The sequence below is a fragment of the Quercus suber genome, unplaced genomic scaffold, assembly GCF_002906115.3.
Source record: "Quercus suber isolate HL8 unplaced genomic scaffold, Cork oak 2.0 scaffold_571, whole genome shotgun sequence".
In the NCBI taxonomy this organism is placed as follows: domain Eukaryota; kingdom Viridiplantae; phylum Streptophyta; class Magnoliopsida; order Fagales; family Fagaceae; genus Quercus; species Quercus suber.
Genome location: NW_027070016.1, coordinates 472,361 through 484,536, shown reverse-complemented (window position 1 = coordinate 484,536; position 12,176 = coordinate 472,361). Strand labels below are relative to the sequence as shown.

General features: G+C 36.4%; 2 protein-coding genes across 4 annotated transcripts; both read left to right on the top strand.

Moving 5' to 3' along the window:
• The first annotated feature begins 275 nt into the window (after window positions 1–275).
• LOC112029884 (transcription factor KUA1) lies at window positions 276–5,071 on the top strand. Its single transcript, XM_024062570.2, has 3 exons — window positions 276–824; window positions 3,409–3,617; window positions 4,267–5,071. Exons 1-3 carry the CDS (start codon window positions 539–541, stop codon window positions 4,777–4,779), a joined length of 1,008 nt encoding a protein of 335 aa, XP_023918338.1. The 5' UTR covers window positions 276–538; the 3' UTR covers window positions 4,780–5,071.
• A 2,577-nt stretch (window positions 5,072–7,648) lies between these two features.
• LOC112029753 (O-fucosyltransferase 30) lies at window positions 7,649–11,317 on the top strand. 3 transcript variants are annotated; one of them, XM_024062448.2, is made up of 3 exons: window positions 7,649–7,997; window positions 8,425–9,202; window positions 9,627–11,317. In XM_024062448.2, exons 2-3 carry the CDS (start codon window positions 8,757–8,759, stop codon window positions 10,690–10,692), a joined length of 1,512 nt encoding a protein of 503 aa, XP_023918216.1. In that variant the 5' UTR covers window positions 7,649–7,997; window positions 8,425–8,756; the 3' UTR covers window positions 10,693–11,317. The 3 variants fall into 3 exon arrangements, with proteins under 3 accessions (XP_023918216.1, XP_065620671.1, XP_023918211.1); XM_065764599.1 differs by having other exon boundaries at window positions 8,402–9,202; XM_024062443.2 differs by having other exon boundaries at window positions 7,649–9,202.
• The last annotated feature ends 859 nt before the right edge of the window (window positions 11,318–12,176 follow it).

Genomic DNA, 12,176 nt, shown 5'->3' with positions numbered 1-12,176 from the left:
TACTTACAAGACAAGAAGCACGAAACTACTGGATAGAATACAACAGAACAACGACAGGATAAGGAAAAAAAAAGAAAAAGAAAAAAAAGGGCTTTTCAGCTCTCTCAGTTTTTTCCTCGTAACCCAAAGTGCACACCTCGCACACAGAAATGATCACGAAACAGCTGTTTGACCAAATGGACGGCTAGCATAAAAAGACATCAAAATTGGAAATGTCCGCGAAGCACGGAATCCTTTTCCTTTAATCTAGGACCAGATAATATATGGATAGTGTTTCCTTCTCTCTCTTTCTCTCTTTCTCTTTCTTTCTCTCCCATCTGCGAAAGCTGAAGGGAGAGAAGAAAAACACAACTCTCATCAATATAAGCCTTTCTTGGGTCATTTAAAAAACCCAAAAACCCACAAAGGCTCTGTCTATCTGATCTTATCAGTCGGATCCTTAATCGGATCCAAAACCAAACCTAACTATCTTTTTCTATCCTATCCTAACTAACATATCATTTCTTGAATTCTAATCGGGTTTTGATTCGAGGAAGCGATGACTCGGAGGTGCTCGCATTGCAGCCACAATGGGCATAACTCTCGGACCTGCCCGAACCGTGGGGTCAAGCTTTTCGGGGTCCGGTTGACCGACGGGATCCGGAAGAGCGCTAGTATGGGCAATCTCAGCCACTACGCCGGGTCGGGTTCGGGTCTGAACCAGAACGGGTCGAATACTCCCGGATCACCCGGCGAGACACCGGAGCACGGTGCCGCTGCCGACGGTTACGCCTCTGAGGACTTCGTGCCTGGCTCCTCTTCTAGCTGCCGTGAAAGAAAGAAAGGTTTTTAAAATTTAATTTTCTCTCAAATCGCAAAGAAAGTTATGGTTTTCTTTTCCTTTTTCTTTTTACACGGTTATGTTTGTTGTTTGGGAGGAATTTGAATAAAAAATGAATGTGAAAAAAATAAAGATGAAGATTCTAGATTGATTTTTTTTTTTTTCATATTTATTTTTTGGATTTTGCTTCTTCTTTTTGTGGTAGTTTTATGATTGATTTTTATAATTGATTAATTGATTTTTATTTTGTTCATCATAAATAGAATAGGCAATTCGTTATGCTCCAGTTTTGGAATTCTAAATTTTGAATTGAATGTTAAGGCCAATGATCCATAAACTAGAAAAAGAGAGAATATCATTTCGAAAAAGTAGTTAAATGCAAAATTTATCTAGTTGAGTTTCTTGGGATGTTGGATTAAGAAAGCATTAAAAAGTATTAAGGAAGCAAATGATCTGAGCTGATATTTACAAAAATATAAGTTATGGGGATAAGGGTGGGGGGTGAGGTTTTGTGAGGTATTTTATATTTGGTTTGTGTCTTGGTTGTCAAGTAAAACTGTATGTGTCTGATAAGGATGTGAACAAAATTATTCGGACGCTTAAATATGCAAATGATTTTTGGAAGATTTAATGGTCTTTGAATTAAAAGACATCTTGGAGTGCAGGTGTTTGAGTTTTATTTATGCAAAAGAGATAATAAAATGCTACATGTTTTTCAAGAATTAAATCATTTTTACATTTAGCTGTCTAGCAAAATGCACTGCGAGCTTGTGTGTGTGTGTGTGTGCTTTGTGTGTTTGGATGCTCTGTTCAAAATAGTGAAGATGTAAGGCTTTTAATTTAGTCCATTTTTTTTATCTAAAGCATTTTTCTGGCAATAAACATAGCATTAACTATAAGAATTATGAAGAGACAATTTGTTTAAACAAGGGAAGACTGTAGTGACACCCAAATTCACAACAAGCTTGTGTCAACTTGTGCTTGGTACACCAAATCCTTTTTTTTTTTTTACCAAGGATCCATGGTGCTCTCATGTGTAAAGTATTGTAATCCAATCACATGTTGACACCCAAGCATGTTGTGAAATTGGGTGTCCACATGCACTGTTAAAGAAAGATTAACAAAGTAATGTCCTTTTAGGTCACTCCTAAAATGTGGGATGTGCAGTATAAGGGTCCTTCCCTTTTGATCATTCAATATAAGTGAATTTACTGTCTGTGTGTTGACGTTTTTGAAAGTTAAAAAAATGTTTTGGTTTCAGAGCCTGATAACATTCCACAATGATGTCTCCTTTAAAAAGGTACTACAGATCTGTCAAAATTTAGCTGTACTGTACAGGAATTATTTGAATCATATGGTTTGGTGAATTGTAGCTACTAATCTGGGTGCTGGTAACATGTCTGTCTCTTGAGAAAAAATTCTACTTTTTTGTGAAGATGCACTCTTAACAATAAATGCTAAGGAACTAAGGAAAATTTTAAGGTGTCGTGTTAATGATTCCTTGGTTAGAGAAATTAATGCGTCTAGAGTTTTACTTTAGGGTGAAGAGCAGAAACAATAAATCAAGGTGTTTTGTGTGCGTGTTGTGTTTGTAAGGAAGGAGAAATACTTTTAAGTTGGTGAGTCAGTAACCATATTATAGTATGTATGATGTCTGTGAGTCAACAGTGTAGATGAAGCTTAGATGTTATAGAACAATGACCTAAGAAGCTCAAACATGGCAAAATGCCTCACGTGTCCATGTTTGACATGGACATGTTGGGGGCACGGTTGCATGCGTGTTTGTGGTGTGTCTCTGTGTGTATATATCTATATAAATATATTTTTTTTTCAAATTCTGATACAGTCAAGGTACTGTGGAGACATGGTCATGACATGACTGTTAAAAAATTGAGAAAGAAGATCAATTCCTCAGATCTTCGCATGTGATCTGCTCTCTCCCATTTGATCTCCATCCACTCAGAACAGTTAGATCAGTTCCGATTGAAGTTCATTGTTGATCTCTTTTTTCCTCTTCCAGTACATGGCTGTCTACTCGATTAAAGCATGGGAAAGGATGCGATCTATTGCTTCTTCCAAATTCTTACTCAATGGGTCAACCTTTAGATCAACCTCTCTCTCTCTCTTGGCCTGGTACAGCAATCGGCGTTAATCATTGTCTTACTGTTTATCAATTACTTAACCACTCATTTGGAGCAGTTGTGGCTATAAATGATGTGAGCTCTTATAGGTGTTTATTGTCGTCTTGATCTCACATCACTCCAAATTCTTTTTATTTCCTTTCGGTTTCACTCTCTAATTCCCTGGCACCTCTTAGTGTTTATAACAGAGATATCCAAGGTTCAAATTTCTCATTCCCCATTGTTGTAACTATCGAATTATTAAAAAAAGAAGAATAAAAATTCAGTATATATATATGTGTGTGTATAGTAATTGCCGTGTTGTCATAGTGTTGTGTTCTTATACATGTCCATATCTGTGGTTCTTAGGCTATGACCTCTTGAGATGCTTTTAATCTTATCTCTGTGTGTTGGTTGTACTGTACTTGCCCCGTTTGTCTATAAAATGACTAGTTATTGGTTCTGCAGGCGTTCCATGGACTGAAGAAGAACATAGGATGTTTTTACTTGGACTACAGAAGCTTGGCAAAGGTGATTGGCGTGGAATAGCTCGCAATTATGTTATATCAAGGACACCTACTCAAGTGGCCAGCCATGCTCAAAAATATTTCATCAGACAAACCAATGTATCTCGGAGAAAGAGACGTTCCAGCCTGTTTGATATTATAGCAGATGAAGTTAGTTCCTTTCTTTCCATCTGATGTTATAAACTAATATACTGTATCCACATGCATACATTGACACGCTAAACATGAAAGGGGAGACCAAAAAGCTGCATGAAGCTTCTATAGGCCTGTAGATAACATTGTCTGGTATGCACTCACTGTCATTTGTTACTGGCATATAAGTTTTGGTTGGTTTTTGGAACCTCCATGCACCAGAAACCGAGAACTAAAACGGCACAGCAAGGCATATTACATGGATGGGCCTGTTTTTAATGGCTTAAATGGCTTTTGTCCTGGAAGTGAGGATATACCCTTTTCCCCTGGTTATTAAAATGATTTTACTGCCTTTGTGCAAACAATATGTTTTACCGTTATTTTGTTATAGGATTATTTAGTTGTTAAAGCTTGTCAAACTCTTCCGATTCTCAGGGGTCCAATTCAACTCCATTCTTTGTGTGATTGTGCTATTTGACTGTCTTTAGAGACAACTATTGCCTTTTCCTTATGATGCACACTTGAACAAAATCTTTATAAGTTGAAGTTTCTTTTTCTTTTTTCTTTTTTTTTTTTTTTTAATTTTAAATTTTAAATTAAAAAAAAAAAAAATCTTTATAAACTCCCTTCTAGGTATCTGATATAATTGCTATTAATATGTCTGCAGTCAGCCGACACTCCGATGGTACCTCATGACTTCTTATCTGTCAACGAGTCACAGGCTGAAACACAGAGCAATCCTCCATTGCCTGCTCCTCCTGCCCTGGACGAAGAATGTGAATCGATGGAGTCTATCAACTCCAGTGATGGAGATCCTATTCCTCCGAAGACAGAGAGCTCACAACCTTGCTACCCAGTGGTATATCCTGCTTATGTCGCTCCATACTTCCCCTTTCCTTTGCCATATTGGTCAGGATACAACACTCCAGAGGCAACTAAGAAGGAGGAGACACATGAGGTTCTCAAGCCAACTGCAGTACATTCGAAGAGCCCAATCAATGTTGATGAGCTGGTTGGCATGTCAAAACTGAGCTTAGGAGAATCTATTGGTCATGCTGGTCCATCCTCTCTTTCACTAAAGCTGCTTGAAGGATCTTCTAGGCAGTCTGCCTTTCATGCAAATCCAGCCTCTGGAAGTTCAAACATCAATTCAAGTAGCAGCCCAATCCATGCAGTTTGATGGACAGCTTTTCTGAGCTCAAGATCATAGGTTAGCTCGATGATGCATGAGCTTTACAGTTTACTGTTAATACAGGACTGATAATGTGCAGTTTGGTTTGGTTTAGTTTTGGACTAATAAGGTTGTTTTTAATTAAATTAATTAACTAGATTCAGTTCTTAGCTTGTAGGTCACAGCATCTTAGTGCATCCACCATTAGAGACATTGAGTCCTTGAATTTTGTGTCTTATATTATTTGTTTTTCTCCTCAGTACTTCAATATTGATCATGTGTGACATTCTACTTTATTCAACCATTCGAGTTAGGGGCATGGTACTGCTACTAAACATCCGAACGTATAGATGTTGTGGCTAATTTTATGTGTAATTCACAGAAAATATATTTAATCCATCTCGCTGTGACTAATTCAATTAGCTAGTAACACAAATATAAAAAAGAGTTCTTGGACTAGGGATTCAAGTGTAAGTGAGTCATTTGCAAAGTTTAGAAAATGATTTCCCCGTCGTATATTGGGACTTGGGGGAAATGGTTCTGAAGTTGTTCCCTGGCTGAATTCCCAGCCGAGACTTCTGCACCTAGTAGGATCAGATGTGGTTTTTTTATGGCACTTCAGTTGTTATTTCCTTACTAAAACCATATGGAGAGTTTTGCCATGTGGTCGGTGATTTATTTTATTGGGAAACTGCCAAAACAATTCTAGCGTTTGGAAATTAGATTCCGCTCCCTGAGCCATTTGGATAAAAGGTATAATTCGAAGTTTACGCATCAAATATATGGTCCCAAATCTATTTCGTTTGCTTTTAAGGTGAAGACGTGAAATACTAAGATTCTAGAGTATTCGATGTGCACATTTTAAAGGAATTCATGTAATTTGAAGTTTGAACGTTTTTTATAGAGTTCCTAGAGGTTCTCCCTAACCCCAATTCCGTGAGGGAGAAGGAATTCGGTGGCACTAGTTGTACAGAGCCGCCAAATGAATGGTGGAGTACAATATAAAGCCCATTGGATAATTTGGATCATAATGCTGTGAGGATAAGTAGCATACTAGCATGCAGTAAAGTAAAAGAAATAGATAAGATAAAAATCTATACATAAATATAATATAGATAGAATTCCTTTATTCAAGTGGTCATCTATTCTACACTATAGATTCTTAGATATCTCTATATCTATTTATTACAATATAACTCATATATTTATAGAGATTTGACTAGTTTTTGATAGTGAAGCCTGGCTATTTGATTGGTAAGAGAGGGCGGCAAACTTGATTGGCAAGAGGGGTGGCAATCTTGATTGGAATAAAAAAGCAGTACTAGATGTTAAAAAGTATCATTTGTTGTAAAAGAAATAGATAAGATAAAAAATCTATACATAAATATAATATAGATAGAATTCCTTTATTCAAGTGGTCATCTATTCTACCTATGGATTCTTAGATATCTCTATATCTATTTATTACAATATAAGTATATAACTCATATATTTATAGAGATTTGACTAGTTTTTGAAAGGGAAGCCTGGCTATCTGATTGGTAAGAGAGGGTGGCAAACTTGATTGGTAAGAGGGGTGGCAATCTTGATTGGTATAAAAAAGCAGTACTACATGTTAAAAAGTATCATTTGTTTATTTCATAATACTTCTTCTTCTTAGATGACCACTCACTAAGAATATGCCTCATTAAAACCGGATTGCTTAATTAAAACTTTGCAAAGTAAAATCCTTTTGGAAAAAAAAGTATAATTAGTACATATTCTTCAGAAAATGTACCCCCCTCATGAGTACGTGGGGTCTTAATTTTCTGTGATGTAAAGATTTTTAAGTTGCATGCCAATGCTACTATTTCTTAAATGTTGCATCGATAACGACTTAGTAAATAGATATGCCAAATTGTCACCTGATTCTACCTTATTGACATAAATATCATCTTTTATGGAGCTTGCGTGCATAAAAGTATTTGGGGAAATATGTTTGGGTTTGTTTACATTTGATATAACTCCCTCTAATATGAGTGATAAAACCAACATTTTCTTTGTATACTATTGTTGGGCTATCATTGATTAAGGATAATCCACAATTTTCTCAGACATCTTGAATTACCGATCTAAACCAAATGCACTTACGACTTACTTCATGAATTGCCATGATTTTTGAGTGATTGAGGAAATAGCCAATATTAATTTGTTTGCTTGGCATCTATATGAAATAGCAACGTTGTCACAAGTGAACAATTATCATGTTTGTGATTGACCATTGTGTGGATTAGAAAGCCAAGAGTTCCTTAAGTATTGTATCTTAGAATCTCTATTAAATTTTGGACAAAACTTTTATAGACTCTTTAGATATTGTATATAAATTCTCTACTTACATTCTACCATACGACTAAAGTCATATAATTGAATTCAATTATCATTGGGAAAATAACACATTTTTTACCGCAACTATGGTTGAATCTAATTAAAAACCAAAGGTAGGTTATGACTCAACAAACAACTCACCATAAGTAAAAATAAATATAAAAATTACAATCAAACATACGACACATTAAAATAAGATTTTAAAAATTGTGACTGCTTTACATTATCATAATTTCTTTTATCACAACTTTTGATGTAAATAATTGTAAAATGCTAATGACTACGTTTTTTTTGAATAACTTCTTATTAATTTCACATATAATCACCATTTTTTCTCCACCATCCCGTAATATGCTACATGAAATTGTGGTATTAAAATTTTCTTTATAAAAAAATGTTAACTTAGAGCAACTGAATCTGTGCAAAGTTTTACAAAATAGAAAAGATTACTCATTTTACACATTTCCACGTCAATGGGTATAAAATTGTACATTATGTACCATTGCTACGGTGATATGCACGGTTTTACTTTTTTTTTTTTTTCTCTCACCTCTGTTCTTTCTCCATCTGACCTCTCTCTCTCTCTCTCTCTCTCTCTCCCTCTGAACCGCAACAGCACCACCCAGCACCGGACAAAACTTGGGGTTTAGTATTTTTATTTTTTGGTTTCAATTCCATCCCCCAATTCCCAAATCAAAACCCAGAAAACAATTTTCTCATTCAAAACCCAAAAAACACAAACGTTTTCACTGTTTTCTACTCCACAGCATCCGCAACAACAATCGCTGTTTCAACCTCAAACTCAGTCTTTTCAAGTGGTCGGATCTCCATCCTGAGTCCCAGAAAATTCTCCTCCAGATCGAGTATGTTTTTTTTTCTTATTTCCTAGTTCTTGATTTTTTTTTCCCTTTTTTGCTGTGTTTTCTGTTTGGTTGCCGAGAGAATGTGGGAAGAAAGCATATTCTGAGAGGAGATCCCGCTCCGCCTGGTTCTGGTTTCCACACTACTTCACAATAAATACCCATTCACTAAAATCCACACCTCAAAAACTCCCTCTCTCTCTCTCTCTCTCTCTCTCTCTCTCTATTACCTTCTGTATCCCTGCTGTGTTTCCTTGTTGATTTTGTTTTCTCTCTCTAAAAATCAAAACAATGGCTCTCAATGCAAGATTGAGTCTTTTCTTTTTCCCACTTGTTATAGTCTCTTGGGTTTCTAAATAGACTTAAAAATTCAAGTTCTTGATCTGGGTTGTTGATGATTTTTGAAGGTTTTGATTCTTTGTTTGATCAGTGGGTGAAGGGAGAGCTTGATGATGATCTAGGTTTTGATTAGTGGCTGATGATGGTGCACGGTCTGCAGTGGCTGTGCTTGATGATGGTGGATTGATCGTTGACGGTGGATTCTTGGGTTGTGTGTGAGAGGATTTCCAGAGACGAGAGAAGTGTGAAGGGTGAAGGAAATAATAAAAATTTGTAAAAGTTACAATTTTTTTTTTTTTTTTTTAATTTACAAAATTTTTGCATGCTTAAAAAGTTAAAACTCGCTTGTATTCCTATATGATCCGAACGATATCAGATTCAAAATCCACCACCTTAATTTGCCCGCTTGCCACCACCTGAGCCATGAACCACCTCCTCAACTCCAACAGAACCACCCCTAAACCATGGCCCCTTAAGAAACCCTCTTACAGATCCCCTCTCCTCTCTCTCTCTTTCCTCACTCTTCTCTTCTCTCTCCTCTTCTTTCTCTCCTACTATTCCCTCACCCCCAATTCCCACGTCTCACCCTCTACAAAAACCCTAAATTCCCAATTCCCCCAATGCCCCATTTCCCAATTAGCCCAAAAATTCCTCTGGTACGCTCCCCACAGTGGGTTCAGCAACCAGGTTTCCGAGTTCAAGAATGCTATCTTAATGGCCTCCATTCTCAACCGGACCTTGATTGTTCCTCCGGTTCTCGATCACCACGCTGTTGCTCTCGGAAGCTGCCCCAAGTTCAGGGTTTCCAATCCGAATAAAATTCGGGTTGACGTTTGGAACCATGTGGTTGAGCTCCTCAGGACTGGCAGGTTAGTCAGTTTGGTCACTCGCTCTGTGTGTGTGTGTGTGTGTGAATTTGATCAGATTAGAATGTGGGTTCTATTGGGTTTATTTTAATTTTCATGTTTGTGGTATTAATAAAAATTGTTGTTTCTGTTCAACTTTTTTGTTTGGTTGGTGAGAGAATGAAAGTTGAAACTGTCTCCATTACTAGGACAATGGTCTTATTAGGCTTAGTGGAATATAGAGGTTTTTGTTCTCTAAAATCTAAGTAAAAGTTACCAACTTGAGTCTAAACTTGGTTTTAACTGTGTATTTTGAAAAACTAGAATTTGGGTCTATTTGGCATTCTCTTTTGCTATCAAATTTTATGTTTGGTATCTATTATTGGATAGCTTCCTATTTTTATTATCTTTTTGTAAATTATAGCTTTATACGAACCTCTTGTTGCAGGTATGTCTCGATGGCTGACATTGTTGATATTTCGTCTTTAGTGTCTTCATCTGTTATTCAAACGATAGATTTCAGGGTTTTTGCATCCCTATGGTGTGGGGTGAAAGATTTTGATTGTTTCAATGAATCAAAGGAGCAGTCGTCTTTGTTTGATAGCCTTAAGCAATGTGGATCTCTACTATCTGGGCTAAATGGTAATGTTGATAAATGTGTACATGCAGTAGGTGAAGATTGTAGGACTACAGTTTGGACTTACCAAAATGGTGAAAAGGATGGGGTATTAGATTCATTTCAACCTGATGAACAGCTTAAGAGGAAGAAGAAAATTTCATATGTTAGGAGACGAAGAGACGTATATCAGACTCTTGGACCCAGTTCTGCAGCTGAATCAGCCACTCTGCTGGCATTTGGAAGTCTTTTCACCTCTCCATATAGAGGTTCAGAGCTGTACATCGATATTCATGAAGCTCCAAGAGATCAACGGATACAGTCTTTGATTAAAAAGATTGAATTTCTTCCTTTTGTCTCTGAAATTTTGAGTGCAGGAAAGGAGTTCGCTGATAAGAACATAAATGCCCATTTTCTTTGTGCACAGCTCAGATTGTTAGATGGGCAGTTCAAGAATCATTGGAAAGCTACTTTTCTGAGTTTAAAACAGAAAGTAGAATCTTTGGGACAGAGTCCACTCCCTATTCATATTTTTGTGATGACTGATCTTCCCGAAGGTAATTGGACTGGAAGTTATTTGGGGGATTTGGCTAGAGATTCGCATCATTTTAAGCTGCATTTTCTGAGAGAAGAAGATGAGTTAGTGATAAAAACAGCCAAAAAGGTTGTGGCTGCTAAGCATAGCCTGAGGTTTGCATTTGTTCCAGAGAGCATGGGTGGTCTAAAAAAACATTGCCCTTCTGAGAGATTACCTGATGTACTTCTATTCATAGAGGAAGCTGTTTGCAGCTGTGCTTCACTTGGTTTTGTCGGGACTGCGGGGTCTACTATTGCAGAGAGTGTAGAGCTTATGAGGATATTTGGCACATGTGCAAGCCAAAGTCTGACTGCATTGTGACAGGTGGTATTAGTTAATGAGAAGAAATTTCTCTGGTTAAGGGTTGTAGAAGTATGTTACAAGCCTTCCACTTGAATTGTCTTGCAGTAAAAGATGATGGGACCAGCAGTCTTCGGATATTTTTTATGCTTTCTCGCGATTTTTGTGATCCAGCCAGCATTTCATCCAAATCTTCTGTTTGTTGAAGGCACAAAAAACTGTTAAGGAAGAAATTTCCTCATGTCAGGATTCAACTCCAATGAGGTTGCAGTTTATTGAAGGTCAATGTAAATATCTTAAATTCTCAAGGAGAAGAAAGAGGAGGCTGCTCAGATTTGAAAGTTCGTTTGATATTACTGACTCAATTAATTAATTAATTTAGATGGAGCATTTATCATTGAGGACTGACTTCTCTTAGCACTTAATTGTGCTTTTTTGTTTTGTAGAATTAATTTTTATTTTTTATTTTTTTTTAGTAGTTTTGTAGAATTATCTGAAATTGCGCATTTTTTTTTCTTTTTTTCTTTTTTCTTTTTGCTTCCCCAAGGAGAACATGGGGCGATTCCGAGTGTTCATTCATTGTAAGTGACATTATTTACATATGATGTCATGAAGTTCTCTTATGTATGTTATTTTTCTTACATAATCTGCTATGATACCAGAGCGTATTAGCAATCTCAAAGAAAACTATAGGCCAGTTCTCACTTTGTAGTTACGAAGATTCATTAGGATTTTTATCTGAATGAAATACTAGCTTGATGAAATTGGAAGATATGCCCTTCCTGATCTGTTTACCATATCAGAGTCTCTATGCTGACTGTCGATGCCATATTTGTTCGGTTCTGATTAACGCATCAAAATAATGTTTTAAAACTCAAAATGTTGAAAGTTTTAAAGCCAAAAAGTTGGGAATAAATTGCAATAGACCAATTTACCCTAATAGGATGGCAAACCAAAGGCTATGACCAATTTAGTCACTTTTGACAAGAATTTAGACCAAAAACCCTAATCAAGGATGGTAAAAAAAATTGACCTTTTGATTTGACTATTCGATCAGATTAAATTTTAGACCATCTTATAGGTCATATTATTCCTTTCGAAATGACAGTTTATGAGCCAAAAGCAGAGTTAAAATGGATGAGATATCAATAAAATTTCAAAACCTTGATTAAATGTTTCACTATTTTCAGGTAAAAAAGAGTTGTTTTGGGGCCATTTTTACGCAAAAAACTGTACCAACTGGGCAACAATTGGAGCAACTCCCCTTTAAAAATATTTTTTACCCATTTTTCCTAAAGGGGAAGGATTTGCTACAAACTAAGTTGCTGTAACTCTAGCAAAATGCAAATGTGTCAACACTTGGTAAGGGTAAGTGGGTTAACAGAAGTTTTCTTTAAGCAAAAGTCCTGGATAGGTGTCTCTCTAAGGCGTTGACACTTAATTATTTTGTAGGAGTTGTTACAACTTAGTTTGCAACAAATCCTTCCCCTTTACTAAATGGGTTC